Here is a 24,951-nt window from a genome sequence, read left to right as displayed (position 1 = left end):
ACACTGTCAGTTCCTATTGAAAGTCCTCACTGCCAATCACCTGCAGGAGAGGCACTCCCATTGGGAGCGGTGGACTGCCAGACCAGGCTGCGATTAGCATAGAGTTGGCTTCCTGTAGAAGGACACTCCCTGCTTGATTGCCAGCCCTAGCTGGCTTCTACGGGCTTTGGTCCATAGAGAGCAGGGGGTTGCATATGTGCAGTCAAGATGCTGATTGTGTGCATGCAATGGTCCAAGGAGCCTGTCAGCTCCACTGTGTAGGTGCTGGTACCCAGGCGGCTGCAGGAGATCTCCTTCTCCGCATCAGGCAGCATGACCACAAAGGTAAGAGCTGCCACAGTTCATAAATTATGGTGCATCTTTAAAACACATTGGATCAATTTATGAATTGATAATGTATATGCCATGCTGGACTGAAGTTTCCAAGAAATATGTCCTACGACAGTAGCAGTAAATAGAAAGTTACCGGTCTTGTTGCCATAAGTGTTCCGCACTATTCTTATGGCAGCTGGCTTTAACGGCAGGAGGAACTCGCGCACGATTTGCTGAAAACAGAGGAAATATTTTTGTAGAGGAAGTGCCGTTCTAAATGCAACATTATTCATAGACAAAGACATGTCATTTAGAAATAGTGTAAACAAAAAAAAAAACATGTTTTCAGTATATTTAATAAGTGACAAAAAAAAAAATGGGCTATCCATGCCCTACTAAGGTTCTGATTATATAACTCACTTCTGTCACATTGAACGGTGCTCCCCTCAGTTTGACAGTATATGGAGTTGTAGGCTCAGTCAGTACAGGTGGCTTCTGGAAAGACGTTACATAAATATACACTTAACATGGGCGTTTTTAAGAAGAAATGTTAATATTCAAGATTATTACAAAAAGTGATACTTTTTGCTTGCTAATGATTAATTAGTTTATTACATAAGCACCTATAGAAGTCTGAATACATCATACCGTTAATACCCCTTTCACACTCGCAGAGCCGGGTCATACCCGGGAATGTGTTCCCGGATGCTTCCTGGGACTCTACCCGGGAATGTACCCTTTTCACACTGCACTCAGACCTGGGATTGACCCAGGACAGCCCCATTCACACTGATCCCGAGAAATCACTGCAAATACATATGCATGTCATTAGAAATGGAGTCCAGGGCTCTGAAAGATGACATCAGCATTTGTGAACCCAAAAAAGCCCCAATCAGCAGCTTTTTTAAAGTCCTGTGTACCAAATCCCAGGTACGGGACCACTCACACTGACCGCATCCCGGATCGATTCCGGAATCTACCCAGGTCAGGACCTGGGTAGCGATCCCGGGATGTTCATCCCGGGATATACTTTCAAGACCCTTTCAGACTGAGCTAAATCCCGGGTTGATGTGCGTTCATATGCAAAAACCTGGGATAAGTGTGAAAGGGGTATTACTGAAGATTCTTGGATATACAATACATTTTTTTATATTTTCATGTACAGGCCATTTATTAGTTAATTTATTAATCAGTTTGTTGGGCTACTCCTAAAAATAGTTCCCTATGGGACCAATTGACTCAATTAATGAGTAATAATATAGTATAATTATTTTGACAAGGATGCGTTTAATTGGAACACTGTATGCATTCTGTCACATCAAAGCTAATGTTGGGGTATAACGTATTACACTCTATTCTTTGAGGAAGCAAAAGCATTACAGGTGTCCAGGAACTTGTCAGATGAAACGTAGGGTGAAATTCAATAGGATGAGAGATTCAGAAAGTGAGAGATTTGGTAAGAAATCTCTCCATTTTTTTTAAAGCATCAATCATTTACACAGCAAAACCAGTTTGATTTTGAAGTGTAAATGATTGCCGCTTTTAAAAAAACTGGAGATTTCTTACCAAATCACATATTTTTGGGTATGTCAACATTATTTGCGTATTAATATTTGCATTAGAATTTTGAAAGTAGTTTTTTTTCCTATGCGGAAGCAGCCATTCTGTATGCATAACCCCAATTCAGGAGATGATGTGGCAGGAATATGACAAGATGTGTGGCATTATTTTTTCTAAATGCACACTAAAAAACAGTCTTTGGGGTATATTAAATTGATGTTGAAACTGCCATCTGGACGAAAAGATGACAGTTTTCAACATGAATAGATCGGAAGGGGTTCTGATCTATTCAATGCTAGCTGTTTTATTTCAGCAGGTCGAAATGTTCCGACATGCCGAAAACGTGAATTGACGAAATAGCCAATAATCCGCCTACTTTTGACGGAAACACAGCCAAACCCAAAAGGTTTTTGCCATGTTTCCGGCAATCTCAATCCAAGATGAAAAGATGTCGGATTGAGGCAGGGAGGACGGTGCCGGGTGAGCAGCAGCAACTTACACAGTGCCGTCCTCCTGTCTGCCTCCATCTGCACTCACCTGTCCCGCTGGCCGGGTGAGAGCAGCCCACCCATCCCCGTCCCAGCTCCCTTGCTCCACACGCTGGCCGGGTGAGCATCAATCAGCGGCCAAATCCGACATCCGGATTTAGCCGCTGCATTGAATAATTGATGCTGGATCCATTCCGGCAAAAGAATTTCGGAATGGATCCAGGATCAATTGAATATACCCCTATATCTTCCCAAACATAGGGCAGTATCCAGTTAGTTTGGGTAAATTACCTAAGCTTACTGGATACTGATGGTTGCTGTAAATTACAGAAACTAATTGACTCGCTCAAGGCTATCCCATTTAACAGTTGAAACAAAATCCCTGATAAGTATCCATTCTCTCTGCAATAGCTGCAGCAATAACATAGGCCTGTGCCAGTGTTTGTGGAAGCTGTGTTTTTTACACAAACAGGGGTAAAAAAAACTGTTTAATTGCTTTATTTGGATAACCCAATAATTAATTAGGGAATAATCAAGATGAATGCTTGCATATTCCGCATAGTAGGAATCTTGCATTATTATTTATTATATTTTCAATGAGTGCCCAGAACATCCTGCGATTCAATCGCACTGCATGTGTCTGTAGAGGAGGTCAGTGAATTGGACACAAGAAATGGTAGTCATCATGGTTCCAAGTCAATTCCCTCCAAACAGTGGCATTTGTGCAGGTTAGGTTCGCTTTCTGGATGCATATTGTATCAGCACACCCCTATTGTATTTTGACAACGTTGCCACGCCCAATCCAGTAGTCTGTATGCAGGTACCAATAAGTACAAAATGTGGCCAAGTTGCAAGAGTAATACAGACAAACATTGTGGAGAGAGGAGCATTCCAGCAATTACAAAAAAAAAAAAAAAAAACACACAACTTGCACTTATGATCATCTCTGAATGATGTCCTAGCAGTTTATTCCTCAGGTATCAAATAAGCGTTTTGCTCCATTTAAGTCGCTGCATGAGTGCAGATGTTGGTTGTGTGCATGAATACTGTACAAGGCAAGGAGACATGCCATAGGTGATACCTAGCTTTGCCTTACTAGTCAATGAAATTAATGTTAGGCTGCATGTATTAGGCCAGTGTATTTGTTCAATCTCACTATACTCCCTTAATGTCTTCCGGTTTCAGCCCTAGAATTGATGTCAATTTAGATTTATCCAGCACTACTTTTCACTCACCTCTTTCTTCCCTATTTTTTTCTTCTCAGACGGCACAGGATCTTTGGTGATGCCAGCGGCTTTCTGCTGATCTACTTCTATCTCACTTTCCTTATGCTCCGCCTCTCCCTCATCTCCAGATGACGTGCTAGAGTTCTCTCTCACTACCTTGGACTTAAGGTATTCCATGTCTGAAATCTCTGGCTGCAGAGCAAGTTTCCCACCTATTAATAAGCACAGAAAGACAAGCAAAATCATGTATTGCTGTACAACTAATCAGATATATTGCTCATCAAGCCCTCCAACATAGCACCGCTGGTCTAGGTATCATAGGGTTTCACAGGGGTAACGGGCCATGAACACAGGCCATAGCAGCAAGTAAACATCAAAAGATCCTATAGGATATTCAGGTGTAAGCACAAGAATATTGCTCCATAAATGGGCATCAGACAGACACGCTTGTAACTTCTGAATCCTTTACTTGGAGTTTCAAAAAAATGTGGTTGATGAAAGAGAGAGCCAGTCTCCAAATTATTACCTCAATATATGATGGCATCGCCTCACTGAGGGATTTGTAATTTATGGTCAGATGTTACAAAGCACAAGGGGTGCCAATCTAGTGTTTTCTATGTATTGTCACTGTGATAGAGGGGTAAACCTGCAGCCACTAAGTCAAGCACCAGGATCCAAAACATGTGTAATAAACAAGAGTTCTCTCTTCTTTTAACAGTGATTTATCCTCTTGGACCAATCTCCTCTTTCTAACATTTTGTCAGTAGTGGTGATTATATTTAATCCCCCATAGTGCAACATGTCACACTACACACCTTCCTATCAGACAAGGAGACATATGCATGCTTAGAATCTCAACTAATCCCATGCATGTTATTGTAGGTGCCTCTGCAGTTGTTTCTATAGTGATGCACAGGTAAAACTAAATCGGCATGAAATCTAGCCTCAAGTGCACACATTTGGACCACTAAACTTTGACCATTTTCACATAGAACATTATGACACAATGGACTAAACGTAATAGTCTCCGAGTTGCTAGATGTGCGGGACATTTGTATGACTGACCATTATTTTAAAGCAGCAATCATGATTGAAAAAAATGCAGACTCGCACACCTGGGACGTGGAGGCTATTCTATTTAAGCCCAATGTACTTTGTATTTTTATTAGAAAATCCTATCCATTTACACAATTTAAGCAAAACTAAAAACCTATAAGACTCAAATAGTACTTAATTCAGAAGCACCCAATTTGTACAAAAGCAGCAAAATGGGCAAATTAATAATAATAATAATGAGAGTTGCTTGCATAGTATAACGATTCTTTGTTATTATAATTATCAACAACAATAATGGACATTTCGGTTTACAACTTATTATCTATTAGAACTCAAAACTGTTGTACACTAATCACCAACTACACATCTTCCATACGTTTCTACTCAATTCTAGAAAAGAATCCCGGGTGCTTGAAACAGGTTTCCTCCATGGCTCACAGCCAACACTTTCACTTACAATTTCATCTTGAAACTATTACGTATGAAGTATCTATGGCCTTTAGATCTAAAAAGACCATTAAAATGTAAACTAGCTATAACCTAATATTTATTTATTTATTAACAGTTTCTTCTATAGTGCACACATATTATGCAGTGCTTTACAGAGAATATTTGAACATTCACATTAGTCCCTGCCCCAGAGGAGCTTACAATCTATATTCACTACCACATATACACACACACACATTCTAGGGTTAATTTGTTGGTAGCCAATTAGCCTACCAATATATTTTTGGATTGTGGGAGGAAACCGGAGTACCCGGAGGAAACCCATGCAAGTAGGGAGAATATACAAACTCCGCACAGTTAGGGCCATGGTGGGAATTGAACCCATGACCTCAGCGCTGTGATGCAGTAATGCTAACCATTACACCACCCACATCTACCTATGGGGATGTGGTTAGTGGTATTCTGACCACTGGCATCCTATCCACTGATCATCAGTATTATTACGACTCATTATATATTGTTGAAAACAGATCTGACTTATTGGAAGCCTCTCCCATATCATTAGATCATCTGCGGGTGCAGATTGGGACCATATAAAATAACGGGTCTAGCTCTGATTTCTTATAGGAATACAATAAACTAAAATGGGCAATACTCCTAAGGCACTAAAGAAAACGGAGGATGGTCTGGTGGAAGCTGCAGGAATTAGAGGAGGGAGCTACTTAACTTACCTTTTTACACCTAATCCTGTGCCAGTCCCTCCTACCTACAGTCAGCAGGGCAGTGTCCCCCAGATCAGATGCATGATGATAGAAAACATCTATTCTCAGTGTTGCATTGTATCGCAGTCAGCTTGGGTCCCTTAGACAAGTCTGGGCCCTTTCTGGGGTCTGTAGACAGCAAGGGCCCCCACACAAGCCCGCACATGTTCATTCATATACCTGCTAATCTCCATACACCTGCTAAGTGCTGGTCTCATTACTAACAAGTTTCTACACAACTTTTCATACAGTACCGGTTATAAACCACTGTTAATATAAAAAAGCTTATAGGCCATACCACTACCATGCTTCAATGATGAGGTGAGGGGTTCTATTAATTGCTCCCGCTGTGCTAAAAAACAGTTCACAAAAGGTGGACTAATCCTAAAAATAACAATAATTTTTAGGACCAATTTATTAACATATCAATAATACATGCTTCATACCAGGGGTTTCTTCGTCTTTTCCAGATTCATCCTCATCCTCATCACCAGTATCTTGTTCTGATTCAGAGTCAAAATTCAGGTAATCCTCCTGGGAGCGGCTCTTTATCTTCCCCCCTGGCTCTGCCTGTGTGTCATTTGCCCATGTGGCAGTCTTAGTCCGGTTTTGATGCACAGTAAGAAACTCTTTGAAGCCACTGTCCGTTTCCAGCTGCAGATAATACAATACACAACAGGTCAGCTGACAAGCAGAGGAGAAAAGACAGGAGGGTCTCTAGAATGAAAGGGTTATTTATGTTAACTAATATTGGAGCTTTTGCATTACATTGCTCTGGCCTGGTCCCTCTCTCTATAGCTCACAACAGCACAACTTGAGGGACTCGGATAATGTTATTATTGTTAATGTGAATCAACGCCTTCACATGAATTCTATCTCCCAGTGTGGCCCTAGCAATACAAATGGCTTTGCTGCCCTGTGCAGTTATGTATAATAATTGCATTTAGATAGTTAACAGGTAGAAGAGGCCTCTCAAAAGGAGTAATTATCGCTCAGTCAATTGCATTTTTTTTTTTGCATGGTTCATAAGTTGCTAGCCCATGGTAGTAAGTGTTCTACGGAGTCTGATTAGATTGCAATTATCCTTACTATAATTGGTAAACAAAGTGACAGTAATAATTGTAAAGTGTAATGGAAGATGCTGGCACTATAGTAACTGGTAATATAAATAATATCAGAAATCACAAAATATTCAACATCTTCACCCTTTCTTAAACAGCTGAGAGCTCTGATTTCCCAAAAATCGAGTAAAAACACAAAACGGAAAGGAAAGACCACATACACTACAATAACACAGATGTTTAGTTTTGAAAGTGACATAAAAAAAAAAAAAACATCAATCAAGTGACCAGTTCCCAATAAAGCCTATAGGTGCCCACACACAGTGCTATTTTACCTTGTGATGCGCACTCCCGTGTACATCATATCGCAAGGAAAAAAAAAAGTATGTGCATCCCGTACTTTTGGACTAGATCGTGTATGCAGGGGGGTCAGTTGAATACTGACCCTGCGAGCTGTGACAGCAGGCAGGCAGCAGCATTGAATATACCCCATTGATTCTACACACTGTGCAATTTAAACTATGTTAAGATTTTGACTATAATAGACACTATTGGCATCGCATGCTGTATACACACAGTGCGATAGGTGCAAGTTTTCCATGGATTTTGACCATATAGTTGAAATTGGTAGCTCATATCGCACCGTCTGTATGCACCTGAAGTGTGGTGCATAGTCAAGCGGAGCCATTTAGCCAAAGCCAGATTTGAAGCAAGCTAGTCCAGCCTGCGAGTTTGGAGAGGCCTCACAACATCTAGAAAGGGTCCTCTAGTCAAGTTTTCAGAGCATTGAAAGACGGTAAAACTATGGGCTGTATTCAATTGTAGCAAGGGGGTTTGTGCGGCGAGGATGGCTTGTTTTCAGCGAGGATTGGTGAAAACAAGCCATCCTCACTGTCTAACCCTCTCACTGGCTGTTCGCTGTATTCAATGTTCTGGAGAAATCCTAGCCATCAGAAGACAGCGAGGATTCCCTGGAACAGCAAGGTTTGCCACAAATGCAGCAAGCCCCGCCATTTGATGGCCACACTCGCCGTTTCCACCTCGCTGAGAAGAACCAGCGAGTGAAGGGGACACTGTTCAATACTCGGACAGCAAACTATCGGCACTGCTTGCCGTATAGCTTGCCGGCGGCATTTAATATTCCCCTATATGGCACAAGACACCACCTTGGGTAGGTAACGCAGGCATCTGATCTGTATGTAAAATCAGAAAGGGTGAGCATCTAGGTAGGGAATGCAAATCGGATAGCCTCTTGGCCAGTGCAATGGCAAAAATAAAACAGAGCAGTGACGCACTGGGCCGACACTCTCACGCTCCACCGGTATAGAAGAAATCATCAAAATTAAAAGCGAAACTAAAAGAAAATAACCAGGGGTCCACTTAATAGAGGCTCCCCCTGACCTCTGCCGGCACAATACTAAAACTGGCTGGCCAGTGGCTGGGGTATAGTGGAAAGCAAGTCTGGGGCTGATCAAAAAAATTAGTAACCATTTGGTGCCTATACTCTCTCCTCTCCAGCCAATACCCAGTGTTCCCTGTTACCCCTAGTGGACAGAAAAGAAATAAAGACTTATCTGTTCATTACAAAAATGAGAGAAATTACACTATTCTATGCCCCTTTTTCTAATAGTGTTTTACTGGCTCTGGATGCAGCAAATTGGCAGGCACTTGCTAGGTGCATGAGCTACATAGAACGGACACAAGCTAATAAACGTATGCATAATTCTTTCCCCAAACTCAAAACATCAACCTCCCGATTTATTTACATACATATGAAAAAGATATCTAAACTGTGATATTATATTTTAGTTGGGTACCAGTACTTAATGAGAGAGATGTACTAGGCATTGAATACTGATAAAGTGGAGAACAATAGAGTAAAGGTGGCCATACAGTACTGCGATTTCTCACAGCAGTGTATGGCCATCCGATCCCCCTTGAGCTGCCCTGGACCTTCCTGGGCAGCACAATCACTTCTGCATATGATGTATTGCATATGACCCTATTCCCTGCTACCCGGAGGGAGGCCCAAGTCAGGAGGGACAGCACATCTGATCAGATGTCAAACAAATGAGATTTGGACCAATTTCAGCCCAATTTCTGATTTTTGGAATTAGGTGAAATTGGCCCAGATCACATAAGTGTATGGGGGCCTTTACCAACCAGCTGCTAACTGTCATTTGTCAAACACAGTCTGCAATGTGACAGTTAGGAGCTGAGTGGTTGGTAGTTGCTCTTTCTCCAAGGCAGGCAGAGAGAGAGAGAGAGAGAGAGAGAGAGAGAGAGAGAGAGAGAGAGAGAGAGAGAGAGAGAGAGAGAGAGAGAGAGAGAGAGAGAGAGAGAGAGAGAGAGAGAGAGAGAGAAAAAGAGATATTTTGCAGTGCTTTGCAGAGAATATTTGAACATTCACATCAGTCAGTCCCTGCCCCAGTGGAGCTTACAATCTATATTCCCTACCACATATACACTCAGACACAGACATTCTAGGGTTCATTTTTTGAAAGCCAATTACCCTACCAGTATATTTTTGGAATGTGGGAGGAAACCAGAGTACCTGGAGGAAACCCACGCAAGATGCACATGGAATTAGTCTAAAAAAAAAAAAATGCTAGATAAATTCAGTTCAGAACTACCCACAACCTTCCAATACCCCCATAGAACCCCCAAAGTAACAACTGCCAAAACACAGAATTAGGTAAGGCTCCAAGAACACTGAGGACTGCTCAGACAGCGACACCAACTATGTGATCCAAAAGGTAAATATCTCCATTACACCCCATGTAAAGCATACAAAAAGAATCCAGGTACAAAATATAAGATTGCTTGTCTTTATTCGTACATGTAATCAAAATGTAATTTTCTTTTATCACAGTCATCAGAAAGATTTTCAAATACTTACTTGCTGCAAAGCTTGATTCTTCTTCTTTGACTGAAAAAGAACGCAGAGACCTTATTACGAAGGCAACATCAAGGTGAGGCCAAACAAACACTTTAAACACAGATTTCAAAGTGATTTGCAAACAACTGAGATTCAGTAATGACAAATGTTAAATATGAAACTGCTGATTGGGTGTGCATACAGGCTAAAGCATTGTATCATAACTTAGCAAAAGGATATCCTTGTGTACTTATAACACGATGCAAGAATGATTGGTCAAGAACTGGCCATGGCAAACCAAACCGTTATTATGAGCTAGTGACTCTAGGTAGAACAGTGGCAGTGTTTTCCTTTACAGAATATACACCAGGCATGTTTACACTTATTTCTACTTTCTTAAAAAAGAAAAGAAAAGCTTTCATAAGCATGAGTTTTATCCAGTGATTACAAGAATTTAACTATGATACTTTTTTTTATTTTTTATCAATGCATTATAAAAAGCCACAGGATATGCTGTTTTGGTGATACACATTTTTTATTATAAACAAGGTGTAACACCTTTGTCACATGATTACCTTTAAGTGCAATCTTTTTCACTCTACACTATTTCTCTTGTTTCAGTTTGTGGTATTTTACATGTCCTGAGAGATTTGTGCCATAAAGGTTTAATTGCGCACTTCCTTGAGGCCCAATTACTTACGATCTAACCAATGCATCACCAGCTCATTTCTTCATTACACTGCAGCAGCCTGCAAACTAATTGTCTGATTATCCATATAATTCCGCGCACCTGGAAAAACGCTGTTAAACTCGTGGGTCCTACTTATCATACTTATTGGGTTCATAAGTAGTGCCCATTTGCTTTTAGAGAAGAGGTGGCCCATTTGCAGGATCCGATTGGGACCCCTTTTCTCCGGCGGTGCAGTCCAGGAACCCGTGTACACACAGCACACCTTGCACCGAATATAGATATGCCAGTGCATAGGAGACTGTTTTTTATTTACTAAATGTATTAGGTCTTACAAGTGAGGAAGTAGAGGGTGATAAAGGACCAGCCAATCAGCTTCTAAGTGTCTATTTTCAAACACAGCCTGTAACATGGCAGTTAGGAGCAGATTGGCTGGTCCTTTATCACTTGTTAAGGCTTAATACACCGGGCTCAGCATGTTTAATTTAAGTAGAACCCTGCAAAAAACACATTATTAAATGAACAGAATATTCAAATGATAATTTTTTACTATTAGCAGTTACTAGTTAGCAATGATAATATTGTATGTTTAATTATTGTGATTTTTCCGATTACATTTATATTTAAGGGTTGAAGACATGAAATTTGTTTCTGAATAGGAAAGACAACTCCGCTTTTTTAGTTCTTAGTAATTCTTTTGGGTGGGTAATTGCCCCTTCCTGCTGTTGCAGCTGTGCCCTTAACCCTTTGTGCTATCAGGTGCTGGATGTTACTTGTTTATGTGTTCCCTGAAACATATAGCAATTCTATTCATTTTAAGAAAATTGACACCTCTCTGCAGTGCTTTTCTCTAGTTTCTACATTAACCTCTCCTGAAACATAACCAAAATCCTAGTAATAACATTTGATGCCCGTCGGCCGCAATATGGTTGTGTACACACATTTGATGCAGTCCATCATTTGCATATCATGTATTAAAGGTCTTATTGTAAGCAGGATCATTTAAACTGTTAAGGTGCATACAAACTATGCAATATTTTAAACTATATTGCTCATTTTGGCTCTTATGAGTGGTACCATTTAAAATAGTGCCCAGTGTGTACAATATAAACAATGAACGATGCTTGCTCTTGTGGGTCGTTAACGACACCTCTCCTACATCCCCCCTATACATGCATCTCAATTTGACTATAACGGCAATGACTGCCTATACGGAGTGGGGTACCGATATCATTCAGTGTGTATGCGCTAAATCGTTTACATGGGAGCCCTTCCAATATCATTAACAACATTGCTAGAGGAGCAAATCATACAGGGTGTATGCACCTTCACTCTGTCTGTTATTACAATTTTTTTTATTACTATTTTGCCGACACCAATTATTTTATATTTATTAGTTGAATGTATTCCATCAACTTACCACTTTACTGTCAATGGATATTTCCTTTTCAGTCTTTTTATTTGCCACCTCCTTGGCATTTTTCAGGGAGTATTTGCTCCAAGCTTTGTCCTTGGCAGGATCTCCAAATGATTTACATAGTTCCACCTTTCAGAAAATAACACAATGGTTATAGAAGAAAACGGTCTTCCTACTTAAAAACACCATTAATATATCTTCACTCACAGATATACGGGATGTGTCAATGTAACTCTTGTTGAAGTGGCTCAGGGCTGCTTTGGCCTCATCTTCTGACCCGAAACCGATAAAACCAAACTTGCGGAATTTGCCATCCTTTGTATATTTCAGGGAGCAGTCCGTTAATGTACCAAAAGCAGCAAACAAGTCTCGGAACCTATCTTCTTTCATCTAAGTGAGAAAGTGTCAATGCATGATAACATACAAAAGTTAAACAACTAATATAGGTTATCGATGTTTCTATTAAAATCCATTATTTAGTTAATATGTAATTATATATTTACATACACATTTGCACAAACCTGCCACGTGCCCGAAGCGTGGCGAGAGGACGCGGACTACTTTACATGTATTCCGCGTGCGCTCGCCACACTATATAAAATCAACTCTACACCAACGTGGATAGTGGGGGTATGAAAAGGTCGGAGGACGCGTACCGCTGCGCTCGCCACACTTCGGGTTGGCGTCAATAGTGGGGTGGCGTTAACAAATGGGGGGCATTTCACCCATGAGGGGGGGTTAGCAATTAAAATTGGGGTTTTGTGGGCTTTTTACATTGATTCCAATGTAAAAATCTTGTCGATCGCGTCAATTGCATCATCTCATGCATCTTATGCCGCACAAACACATAAGATGCATGAGATGCTAATCTCGTCGATCGCGTCAATTGCATCATCTCATGCATCTTATGCCGCACAAACACATAAGATGCATGAGATGCTTCAGATATCAGCCCCACACATACAATCTAGATCGTGGGCGCCGTGCTAGGAAAGCAGTACCGTGTAGAGATATATGCTGGTGCAGTATGGTTAATAGCTTTATATGCAAGTAGAAGTGTTTTATATTGAATACGGTAATATACAGGCAACCAATGGAGGGACTGGCAGAGCGGATCAGCAGACGATGAGCGTCTTGCAAGGAAGATCAGCCTAGCAGCAGCATTTAAAATGGATTGCAGTGGTGAGAGACTGTTCTTGGGAAGACCAGTTAGGAGACTATTGCAATAATCAATGCGGGATATAATGAATGCATGGATAAGAGATTTAGTAGTATCTTGTGTGAGACAGGGTCGTATTTTGGATATGTTTTTTAGATGCATGTAACATGATTTGGAGACAGATTGAATGTGTGAAAGAAAGGACAGTTCAGAGTTGAGGATGACCCCTAAGCAACGAGCTTGTGGGGTAGGGTAGATTGACGAGTTGTCAACAGCGATGGAGATATCAGGATGGTAACTGTTCTTAGTTGGCGGTAATTCCGTTTTGGAAATATTGAGTTTGAGTTGGCGACAAGACCTCCAAGATGAGATGGCAGAGAGACAATCAGAGACTCGACCCAAAACCACTGGTGACAACTCTGGGGTTGATAAATAGATTTGAATATCATCAGCATACAAGTGATACTGAAATCCAAAAGAGCTGATTAGTTTGCCAAGAGAGGAGGTATAGATTGAGAAAAGCAGAGGACCTAAGACTGAACCTTGCGGAACTCCGACTGACAGAGGTAATGAAGAGGAAGTAGAGTTAGAGAAGCAAACACTGAAAGAGCGATCAGATAGGTAAGATGTGAACCATGAAAGGGCTGTATCATTAAGACCTAGGGAGTGTAGTGTTTGTAAGAGAAGAGAGTGATCGACGGTGTCAAATGCAGCAGAAAGATCAAGAAGAATAAGTAGTGAGTAATGGCCTTTAGACTTAGCCGTTACCCTGATCATTCACCACTTTAGTCAGTGCTGTCTCAGTGGAGTGTTGAGAGCAAAAGCCTGACTGAAGCGGGTCTAATAGGGTGTTAGAGTTAAGAAAGTTTGTGGGGTGAGAGTAGACAAGTCTCTCCAGTAGCTTGGAGAGGCATGGGAGCTGAGATATAGGACGATAGTTAGAGAGAGAGTTAGGGTCAGAATTCTGGGGTTTTTTTTAGAATAGGAGATATCACTGCATGTTTGAGCAGAGAAGGAAAAGTACCAGTAGTAAGAGAGAGATTGCAGATTTTAGTTAAGGTTGGAATAAGCACAGGAGTTAGATTTTTAATGACTTGTGCAGGTATAGGATCAAGAGGTAGTAGAGTAAGAGGATAAGAACAGTTCGGATACTTCCTTTTCATTTGTGGGCTCAAATGAAGAGAAAGTGCTATAGAAGGAATCATGGTCCCGGCGCCTGAACAATATAAATGACAGGCACCGGGACCAGCTTGTGCGCATTACTGATATAGGTACTGCACATGCGCAATAACCGATTTTGCGCAGCAGCCCGCAGAAAGGTGTCCCGGAGGGAGGGAACACCTCCCAATGGGACTGCCTTGGTGACTGAAGTCCCTGCCAGTCACAGTGAAGCCAGTGCAGTCTCACAGACTGCATCTGACTTCACTACAATTGCAGATTTTACCGGGGGGGGGGGGGGGGGGGGGGGGAGGCGGTTAGTGAGAGCCATACTGCAGGCCCCCACTACCTCCCGCCCCCGCTGTTCATTGTGGATGGCATCGGCAAGTGTTCTGTCGCTAACGAGGACACCAGGGAGACACGTCCTTTAGTGTGCCCAAAATTATTTCATATCACAACACCTTAAAAGTATAATAATTTATACTTATAATAATAAACAGCACCCCTAGGCCAAAAGTTTCTAAATTAGAAATGTTATAAAATGTTAAATTACATTGTATTGATATGTCTTCCTTAGGTTCAGTTATGTGGTGAGGGGCACAATTATGTTTGTACAGATATTTTATGATTGGGTTTGTCTATTATATTGACCATAAATAATTTGCTTTGGTCCTGGACCACCAATCCAAGGCATCCCTGAAAGAGTCCTGAGGCCACCCAGGGTGTATGTGTAGCGAGAATGTGAATCTGTGCAGCTAATAGGTCTGAATTCATCTTGTAGAGAACAAGAAACATGCCTTGTGATGTCAATTAATACAGTTTGTGCACTTAGAGTTGATATTCCCTAGAAAATGACAAGAAATACTTTATAATGTGTAGGTATGTATGTATTCATTTATGTATATGCAGCACAAATGGTTTTATTGTGAAAGCAACAAGTATGGAGCATTCTACGAGTACTGGGAACATTTGTAAATACGATTGATCACATATGCAATAAGATGCATTATCATATATGCCTAATGAGCTCTACATGCTCAAGTCCAGGGTAAAAAAAGTTAACGCTGATAACAACTGAACCCCATATTAAATACCCCGTTAGGAAGATTTTTCACGATCAGTCGCGACATCTTGCTCGGTGTCTTTATACACACGACTGCAGAATCCAAAACTTGCTTCACGTTTTACTCGTGGGCGCCGCCATCTTGGTGTACATCACATGTCGAAAGCTCTGCTGTGCGTGCGCATCACCTAGTGAAGCTTAGCTAAGCTATGGCCGGGCCCGGGGCAGCGGACGGGGAGGTGTCATTGTCAATGCTACTGTGTCACTGCCACAGCACAGCGTGTCCGTTGGGCGTGTCTGTGCGACGGCCGCGGCTCAGGTTACATGACGGGATGGCCATCGGTGCCGGTATGAGGCATCGATGGTAGATTAAGTCATTCGCACATACAGGTAGAGCAATGTATCCATCCCGGCTGGGTTATTCTTTTAGCCGGAGCCGGGAGTAGCACATAGTCACACTCAAGGGGTGTGTACACTGGCAGGCTACTGAGTGTACTTATCAATTTTGACAAATGGTGTGTATACTACGCACTGTGCGATTTTGGCTATATAGTCAAAATCACATTGAAAGTTTGTCAAAATTGTGGCCGCATGCAATACCGATGTGCAGTCCCATGCAGTTGGTATTGCAAGAAAAAATAGACTGTACAGCAGTCTTATATCTACTATATCATAAGGAGGGCCATGCTGCACAATGCTGGCAATTCGCTAGGCGATTAACAGCAGGTGGCCATTTGTGGGCGGCATGCCGGTGTTTTCTGGAAGTGCCCCAAAACACGCAGGCATTGCTCGGCCATTTGGAGGGAGTGCCGTTGACATCAGCAGTGGCCTCCTCCCCAAGGCCATCGCAGTGCCGAGTAAGTCTAGACTTGGGGCTACGACCATGGGAGAAATCCAATTTGATGGTGAGTTTTTACAAATGTTTTTCTCTTTCAATGGTCCTGGTGACACAGCTCAACACTGGGATGTAGGAGGGTCGGAAGGAGCCAGGCACCTATCCTAAAGCTTTTAGAGGGTAGGCTCCTCCCCTACTGCATCCCGGACTCTTCAGTTCGTATTAGGTGCCCACTGGAGTGGGTGCTATTCTAAAGGGCTGCGGGAGCAGCCGAAGAAATAGAGTAGTTAGGGTATTTTTATTATTTTATTAACTTTCACTCTAGCTAGGTAGGCACAGAGTGAGGATTCTCATCAGTGAATCCTCACTCTGCTAGCGCAGCAGGAGCTGACAGAAGCGCGTCCTGTCAGCTCACTGTGCACAGAGGAGACGCTGTCTGGCCTCCCTGTGCAGCGCTTACAGCTTCTTTTAAGAAGCTGCCTGGGCTCCGGAGCGCTCTGAAACCGGCTTCACGCTAGGTGGGGATCATGGGGGACAGGCGCTCCGTGATGGCGGCGGCCATTTTCTGCGGAGCTTACACACTGAGCTCCTGTTATGAGAGGACAGCAGTGTGTTACAGGCATGTTCCAAGTGGTCCCCAGTCGAGGGGGAGATACTGGAACTAGGAGATCCTACTAAGGGAGTGGCTGTCTGGGGGTGGTTGGCGCCAAAAGTCACAAACCCAGCAGCAGCAGGGACTTGGTCTCTTCCCTCACTCTGTTTTGGCGCCATTCAGAACGCTTGCAGTGGAGCTGAGCTGGCTTACAGATCCTGACAGAGTGTTTGGATTTCCTGGGCATCGTTTCCCCACAGAAACCGACAGACAGATAAGTGGCTGAGTGCATTGATTCTGTATAAGCGCTGTTGTACATTGTATGCACTGTGTGGTTACTTTACATCATGTCTGAGTAACAAGCTGTGGTTTTGGGGGAGGGAGCCCTTAATACTTTGAGCGCTTGTAATGTTTGTACACAAAAATTTGTACCTGAGCAGATGGCCAAGGGGGGTTTGTGTATTACTTGCGCTGCTGTGAGACCCATGGGGAGTGAACCCCAGAGGGCAGAGCAAATTGAACCCGCGTGGGCTAGTGCCCTGGGCAGGTCTGTTAACGCTTTAGTGCAATTGCTGGACAGACAGAGTGATGCCTTAGTAGAATCTCAGAGACCTATGTCATCATCTCAGCAGTCCTCTGGCTCCTTGCCTCTTACCCAGGCAGATCCTGCCTTCATACAGGTGATGCAGGATACTGCAAAGGGGATCAACAGGTTTAGTGACTTGCTAGACAAAATTGATGTTGATGCTGTAGGGACCTCTAAAAGGTCTTACTCGGTGCCTTTATTGGTAGATGAAGAGGAGGGAGCATATGCAGACATTCCCTGGGAGCAGGGTGATGATTCTGAAGATTCCTCAGCCGCAGGGGTGGAGGATTTGATTATAGCTGTTAAACAGGCTTTAAAACTTTCAGTGGAGGATAAAACTCCTGCTAAAGGTGTATTTAAACGGCAGCGTAAGGAAGCTGTTACATTTCCTTCAGATGAAAGTTTACAAGAATTGTTGGAAGGAGCTTGGAAAACTCCTGATAAAAGGCTGCAGATGCCAAAGAGATTCTTAAGTTTGTACCCCATGCCGGAGTCTCATGCGGAGCTCTGGGAAAAAGTGCCAGTAGTTGATGCTTCTGTGGCACGTCTGTCTAAAGCTACTGTATTACCAGTGCAAGGGGGTGCAGCTTTTAAGGACCCGGTGGACAAAAAGCTGGAGGGTAATCTCAAAGCTATATTTGAAGGGGTGGGATTCACCCTACGTCCCCTTATTGCTTCAGCCTGGGTCTCTAAGGCCATGATTGAGTGGGCCAATGATTTATGCACCATTTTACATGCTGATCCTTGTGTGTTGTTGCTAGCAGAGAAGCTTAAGGCAGCTGCAGAATATGTGTTGGAAGCTGAAGAGGAAGCTCTCAAAATGGCGACCAGAGTTTCCACAGTGTCTATCAATGCCAGGAGAGTACTCTGGCTTAAGGCCTGGGAGGCAGATAATGAGTCTAAGAAGGCCTTAGAAACATTGGCTTTCAAAGGAAAGTTATTGTTTGGATCTGAATTAGAAGAGATTATTAAGCAGGCCACGGGTGGCAAGAGTACCTTCCTGCCTGCCCCCCGCAGCCAAGCAGACATCAAGATTTTCTGTTTTTAGGCCGTCCTTTCGGCCCTCCCCTAGAGGTGGTGCGTCCTTTCGAGGACAGTCATTTAGGGGAAAGTTTCAATCCTCCAGAGGTAAGGCCCCAAATTCAAAATTTGGTTCTTTTCACAAGAAACCTGTCACCAAAAGAGAGGACAAACCCTCTGCATGACTGTCAGGGGATTTGCCCGGCAGTGGTAAAGGTGGGGGGTCGTCTATCACAGTTCAAGGATGCCTGGGCGTCACTAGACCAGGATTCCTGGGTGTTAGACATTATAGCCCAGGGATACAGAATTCCCTTCAAAGGTCTTCCTCCGAGAAGATTCATGCCCACAGTTTTACCAAAGGAAGCTCGGCTCCGCACAGCTCTCTTAAGAGCAGCTCACTCTCTGTTAGAGAAGGCGGTGGTAATCCCGGTTCCCAGGGCAGAGTGGAAGAAAGGCTTTTATTCCACTCTGTTTCTGGTACCCAAACCAGACGGGTCTTTATCAGCTATATTCATACCAGGAGTGGAGAATATAGAGGCCGACTTCCTGAGCAGGGAGGAGCTGAAGGAAGGGGAATGGAGCCTGAATCCTCAAATATTTAGTCAAATTACCATGAAGTGGGGAACCCCGGACGTGGACCTGATGGCATCCAGGTTCAACCATCAGGTGCCCAGGTTTTATGCCAGGACAAAGGAACCCACTGGCAGAAGCAGTGGATGCCATGACTATCCCCTGGGAGGGGAATCTTCTTTATGTTTTTCCGCCAGTCCCAATGCTGGCGAGAGTGTTGAAGAGGATACAGGCCCAAGAAATCCCAGTGATTTTAGTGGCCCCGGATTGGCCAAGGAGGTCCTGGTACTCGAGGCTTCAGAGATTGTCTGTGGACTCGTGGCGTCTACCTCTGAGGTCAGATCTTCTAAGACAAGGACCGTTCAATCATCTGGATTCAGCTCGATTAATTTTGACGGCCTGGCTGTTGAAACCGCCATTTTAAGGAATAAGGGATTCTCAGAGGCAGTGGTTAACACCATGATAATAGCCAGAAAGTCAGTGTCTTCTGCAAATTATTATAGGGTCTGGAAGACCTATATTCGTTGGTGTGAGAGACAGAAGTCTCATACATCACGCTTTAAATTGACAAAAATGTTGGAATTTTTGCAGGATGGTTTTTCCTCTGGGTTAAGCCTTCAGTCACTAAAAGTGCAGATCTCGGCCTTGTCCATTTACTTTCAGAAAAGGATTGCATTATTGCCGGAAGTAGAGACCTTCCTACAGGGGGTGTCTCGGTTGAAACCTCCCTACAAACAACCAGTAGCACCATGGGACTTATCGCTGGTCTTGGAATGCCTTCAGAAGGCACCTTTTGGACCATTAAGGTCGGCTGATTTTAAGGTTCATACATGGAAACTGGTATTTTTGTTGGCAGTGGCGTCAGCAAAGAGGGTGTCAGAGTTGGGAGCATTGTCATGCAGGTCTCCCTTCCTGATATTTCACGATGATAGGGCGATGCTTCGTACGGTACCCCAGTTTTTACCTAAAGTAGTCTCTGCTTTCCATTTAAATCAGGAGATAGTTCTGCCTGTGTTTCAACCCCCAGAGGGTTCAAGAAAAAGGGACAAATTGAGGAGTTTGGATGTTGTGCGTGCCTTACGCATTTATGTGGACAGAGTTAAGAGTGTCAGAAAGACTGATACCTTGTTAGTGTTGTCTGACATACACAAAATTGGATGGCCTGCTTCTAAGCAGACCATTGCTAGGTGGTTGCGCTCTGTTATAGTGTTTGCATATACTAAAGTTGGTAGGCCTGTTCCGGCCAGGATTAATGCGCATACCACCAGGTCGGTTGCCACCTCTTGGGCGGTTCGACATGGGGCAACAGCTGAGCAGGTTTGCAGGGCTGCCACTTGGTCATCTGTTCATACATTTGCCAAATTTTATAGGTTCCATGAGTTCGCGTCGGAGGACGCATCATTCGGGCGTGCAGTGATGAGAACTGCAGACCTGAGCGTACCCACCCAAAGGACCGTCTCTGGAACGTCCCAGTGTTGAGCTGTGTCACCAGGACCATTGAAAGAGAAAAAGGGATTTTTGTAAGAACTTACCATTCGAATCCCTTTCTCTGATATGGTCCTGGTGACACAGCGATCCCTCCCTTACGCTCAGTAAGTATGCCAGGTTCATGATGTTTCATGTTATTTGGTTAAAAGTTATTGTTAAAAAATGTGCATATAATATGTGCAGGCATTTGTACTGAGTTAATGTATTCCAGTGGCTTTGAAAGATTGAACTGAAGAGTCCGGGATGCAGTAGGGGAGGAGCCTACCCTCTAAAAGCTTTAGGATAGGTGCCTGGCTCCTTCGGACCCTCCTACATCCCAGTGTTGAGCTGTGTCACCAGGACCATATCAGAGAAAGGGATTCGAACGGTAAGTTCTTACAAAAATCCCTTTTTTGTTGGTAAGTTGCTCTTTGCACCTGTCTAATTGGTGGCAACAGCTGTGTGTCCCTTTGCACACCCCATCCCCTGCAGTGGGTGGTCCCTGCGCTCTGTGATTGACAGTGCGCTCAACCAAGTGTCCGTCAGCGTGCCTTCTTTGCAGTGTGTCCTGCACAGGCTTTGGGTTTCCTGAGGAGTTTGTAGCAGTACAGTACTTCAAACTTTATATTCTGCTCCACTCACTCAGATTGCCACTAATGGATATCTATCCAGCCCTTTTTGCAGGACTGTCCCCTTTCACCGCTACTATTTGCACTAGACATGGATCCGCTTGCTATAGCATTTGTACATCATGATGTCCCAAGTGTAATATTACCTCTGCCACGTTCTTCCACAATAGTAAAATCAGAACATTTTGGGATAAAATAATGACCTTTATTAACTCGATATGTGGTTTACAGATTATGAAAGAACTCTTGGCATTGTTATGTATGAATTTTATTAATTGGGATTTACAGGGAGCATAAGGTGGTCTTACCACCATTACAATTAAAAAATATTTACTAAATTATAGCGCAATATGATGCTGCTTTCCCACTGCCAAACCTGCTTTGACCCGTTTTTTTTAAACGGTTCTTTAAACGGGTCAAAGCAGGTTTAACCCCTTTCCCACTGCATGTAGTAAACGGTATATTACTGGTTAATTACCGTTTTTGTACCTTTCACATTGAACCCCTTGTGAAAGCTACAAAACGGTAATTAACCAGTAATATACCCCCCTCCCCTGGTACCTGCCCTGTGCCCACCCTCCCCCTGATACTTACCTGCGTGGGGGATCCGTGCAGCGGGGTTCACGCACTTCTGGGGAGGCATCGGGTCTGGCATGGGCACAGTACTTGGGGTCCCTCTGGATGCTAGGCAGTGGGGACGCTCCGGGGTCCATCCCACATGGGCACTGTGCTGTGGATGCTGGTGGTGCAGCAGGGTCCATTCGGGGTCCATACGGCGTCGGGGCAGTCCACTGCCCAGCATCCAGAGGGACCCCAAGTACTGTGCCCATGCCAGACCCGATGCCTCCCCAGAAGTGCGTGAACCCCGCTGCACGGATCCCCCACGCAGGTAAGTATCAGGGGAGGGTGGGCACAGGGCAGGTACCAGGGGAGGGGGGAAGTAGTGTGGTATTTTAAATACCGTTTAAGAGGCATTCCCACTGCCTTAAAAACGGTATTTAAACTTGTAGGACTCTGCTTTTTAAACGGGTTGAAATACCGGTTAACTTTAACCGGTATTTCAACTCTGGCACTTTCCCACTGCAGCCTTAAACGGTAAATTGTGGGGGAAAAACGGCAATTTACCGTTTAAGAGCTGCAGTGGGAAAGGGGTATGAGTAAATTATGCAGCTATAGTTACAACAACATTGGTGTTTTGTCAGTAACCAAAAGAATACATAGATACCAAAAATTGTTGTGCAACACACAGCGCTCCCATAAATCTATCACATGCACACCTAATTATGGGGGTTATTCTAGTTCATTCTTTCTGACAAAATCCTTCTTAGATGGACAAAACCTAGGGCCTTATTTTGGTTCATTCTTTCTGACAAAATCCTTCTTAGATGGGCAAAACCATGTGCACTGCAGGTGGGGCAGATGTAACATGTGCAGAGAGAATTAGATTTGGGTGGGGTTTTACTTCAAAGTGAGATCTATATTGCAGTGTAAAAATAAAGCAGTCAGTATTTTCCCTGCACAGAAACAAAATTACTCACCCAAATCTAATTCTCTCTGCACAAGTAACATCTGCCCCCCCCTGCAGTGCACATGGTTTTGTCCATCTAAGAAGGATTTTGTCAGAAATTATGAACCAAAATAAGGCCCCATGTGCACTGCGGGTGGGGCAGATGTAACTTGTGCAGAGAGAATTAGATTTGGGTGGGGTTTTTCTTCAAAGTGAGATCTATATTGCAGTGTAAAATAAAGCAGTCAATATTTTCCCTGCACAGAAACAAAATAACTCACCCAAATCTAATTCTATCTGCACATGTTACATCTGCCCCCCTGCAGTGCACATGGTTTTGTCCATCTAAGAAGGATTTTGTCAGAAAGAATGAACTAGAATAAACCCCTATGTGTGTAGAGGATAGATTTATGGGAGCAATGTGTGTTGCACAACATTTTTTCTGTAGCCTTACTACCATTACTTATGATAATTTTGTTCATTTAATAATCAGCCTCAATCGCTGATATTCATAGATTTGAAACTGACAACAATTGTCGAAACTTGACCTTAAGCAAATAAACCATTAGACATCACTACCCCAAACCAGCTCAATAAGAATAAATAGAAACCAGTGGCGTAACTCCCAGAGGCAATGGAGACATTGGCCGCCAGGTGTTAGCCTGAGAGCACTGATGTTATATAAATACATCCAAATGTGCACACAGGGGGTTTTCCAAATATGTTGAAACCCCTTGCGCATCGATCCATCGGTTCAGCTTAAGGGGAGATGGAGGAGCTCAGGCTGCAAGGCAGGCTTAGTATAAAGCGGAAGAAACAGCCTCCGGGAGCCTGCACTGGCTCAATCCAGAGGGAGCTATAGCGTGCAGCCAGTGGCGTAACTACAGAGGGTGCAGGGGATGCAACTGCTATGCGGCCCGCCGGCCCAGCATCTTAGGGGGGGCCCGGGTCCCGCAGGTCATCCCCTGCACCCTCTTAAATGTTCCATGCCGGCTTTAAGTCATCAGTCCTGTGCGATTGTGCACTGCAGACTGAACACTCAGAGAGGGAGCCGGAAGCAGTGCTGGAAGTGGGGCGGGGCATACTGACACCTCCCACCCGTGTCGCTCCGAACTTAAACGGCCAGCAGCACTGGGACTCGGCCGCGATTTTCACCATCAGTGATGGCTCTGCACAACGGAAGCTGCACAGTGGAGCCGCACTCGGAGGCCCCGTCCGCCCAGTGGTTGTCAGCTGCAGAGCTTTAGCAGGAGATGTCCGGATACAACGCAGTGAGTGCATTGTGTGTATGTGGCAGTGGGTGCATTCAGTGAGTGACACAGTAATTAACGTCTATCTGTAACAGTGTGTGCATGCTGTGTGTGTGACTGTGTGTGTGTGTAACAGTGTGTGTGACAGTGTGTGCATGCTGTGTGTGTGATAGTGTGTGCGTGCTGTGTGTGTGTGTGACAGTGTGTGCGTGCTGTGTGTGTGACAATGTGTGCGTGCTGTGTGTGTGACAGTGTGTGCGTGCTGTGTGTGTGTGACAGTGGGTGCGTTCAGGTTATGTAACATAGTGTGTGTCTGTCCTGGCACTGGTGGGGGGCCCTTTCCAGATTTTGCTATGGGGCCCAGAAAGGACTAGTTACGCCCCTGCGTGCAGCTCCTCTGAAAAACCACGCCACATAAAAGCCCTGCATCAGCCACTTCCTCACTGCCCCTCCTCCCATCCCCTCTCCTCGGCTCATCCTCCTCTATTGCCACTGATGCCGGGCTTAATGTCATAAACTAGTGACTGCCCCAACGCGAAGAAGAGGACTTTACAGCCAGCGCTGCCTCCAATAGCTGCCTAGCGCTTTTAGCCGCTGCTCCAGAAGCTGACGATGAGGCCTTCTTCCAGAACCTGAGAGGAAACAGTGCTCGGCTTACAGGGAACCCGCGACTGATCTAGGTGAAAGGGGCAGGGGAGGAACACAGTCATATCTGCTCTCCTTTTTTGTGTCTCACTTCTCTCTCTTTTACTTTCATACTCTCTCCCCTTCATCCTTCTCTTTGCCCCCCATTTCTCCCTCTCTCTCCCCCCCATTCTCTCCCCTTTATTTCTATCTAGCATGTTCTCTCTTTTATCTCTCTTCACTCTCCTTTTCTTTTATTCTCTCTCCCTTCCATCCCTCTTTTTGCACCTCCTTTCTGAGATTATTTTACATCCTCATTGTGCTTCTTATTATAATATATATATATATATATGTATAGAGTATCTAGAAACCCCCTCAAGTGTTTTTGCACCTGCTGCAGTTATCAATAGAATATATCAATAGAATATATCAATAGCAATAGAAAGAAGAGCCCTGGGAGCCGGTCACGTGTCCTGTGGAAATCACAGGTTTTGTCTGTAGGATTTGGGTGTCACAGGTGCGGTCTGCAGGATCTGGGGGTCACAGAGAGTGCTGTCTTTAGTATCTGGGAGCCACTGATAATGTCTGTATTAT

At 43.8% G+C, this 24,951-nt stretch overlaps 1 protein-coding gene and 1 long non-coding RNA gene across 3 annotated transcripts in view; one reads left to right on the top strand and one right to left on the bottom strand.

The window, feature by feature from the left end:
• The window catches only part of RBM19 (RNA binding motif protein 19), a 53,283-nt gene extending 37,658 nt beyond the window's left edge, over nucleotides 1-15,625 (bottom strand). The window contains exons 1-8 of one of the 2 annotated variants that reach the window (XM_083145667.1): nucleotides 15,309-15,625; nucleotides 12,105-12,287; nucleotides 11,901-12,026; nucleotides 9,814-9,843; nucleotides 6,300-6,507; nucleotides 3,596-3,798; nucleotides 733-807; nucleotides 467-545 (exon numbers count right to left, since the gene is read on the bottom strand). In XM_083145667.1, the coding sequence (XP_083001793.1) occupies nucleotides 467-545; nucleotides 733-807; nucleotides 3,596-3,798; nucleotides 6,300-6,507; nucleotides 9,814-9,843; nucleotides 11,901-12,026; nucleotides 12,105-12,287; nucleotides 15,309-15,344 (940 nt within the window). In that variant the 5' untranslated portion in view covers nucleotides 15,345-15,625. The remainder of the gene's footprint in view (nucleotides 1-466; nucleotides 546-732; nucleotides 808-3,595; nucleotides 3,799-6,299; nucleotides 6,508-9,813; nucleotides 9,844-11,900; nucleotides 12,027-12,104; nucleotides 12,288-15,308) is intronic. The other variant, XM_083145659.1, reaches the window with a different exon arrangement.
• A 7,269-nt stretch (nucleotides 15,626-22,894) lies between these two features.
• LOC146007328 (uncharacterized) overlaps nucleotides 22,895-24,951 on the top strand; it is a 41,757-nt gene continuing 39,700 nt past the window's right edge. Inside the window, exon 1 of the long non-coding RNA XR_014444329.1 lies at nucleotides 22,895-23,754. This is a non-coding gene — a long non-coding RNA (uncharacterized LOC146007328). The remainder of the gene's footprint in view (nucleotides 23,755-24,951) is intronic.

The sequence above is a fragment of the Crinia signifera genome, chromosome 1 (assembly GCF_055691185.1).
Source record: "Crinia signifera chromosome 1, ASM5569118v1, whole genome shotgun sequence".
In the NCBI taxonomy this organism is placed as follows: domain Eukaryota; kingdom Metazoa; phylum Chordata; class Amphibia; order Anura; family Myobatrachidae; genus Crinia; species Crinia signifera.
This window is presented reverse-complemented; position numbering and strand designations above follow the sequence as displayed.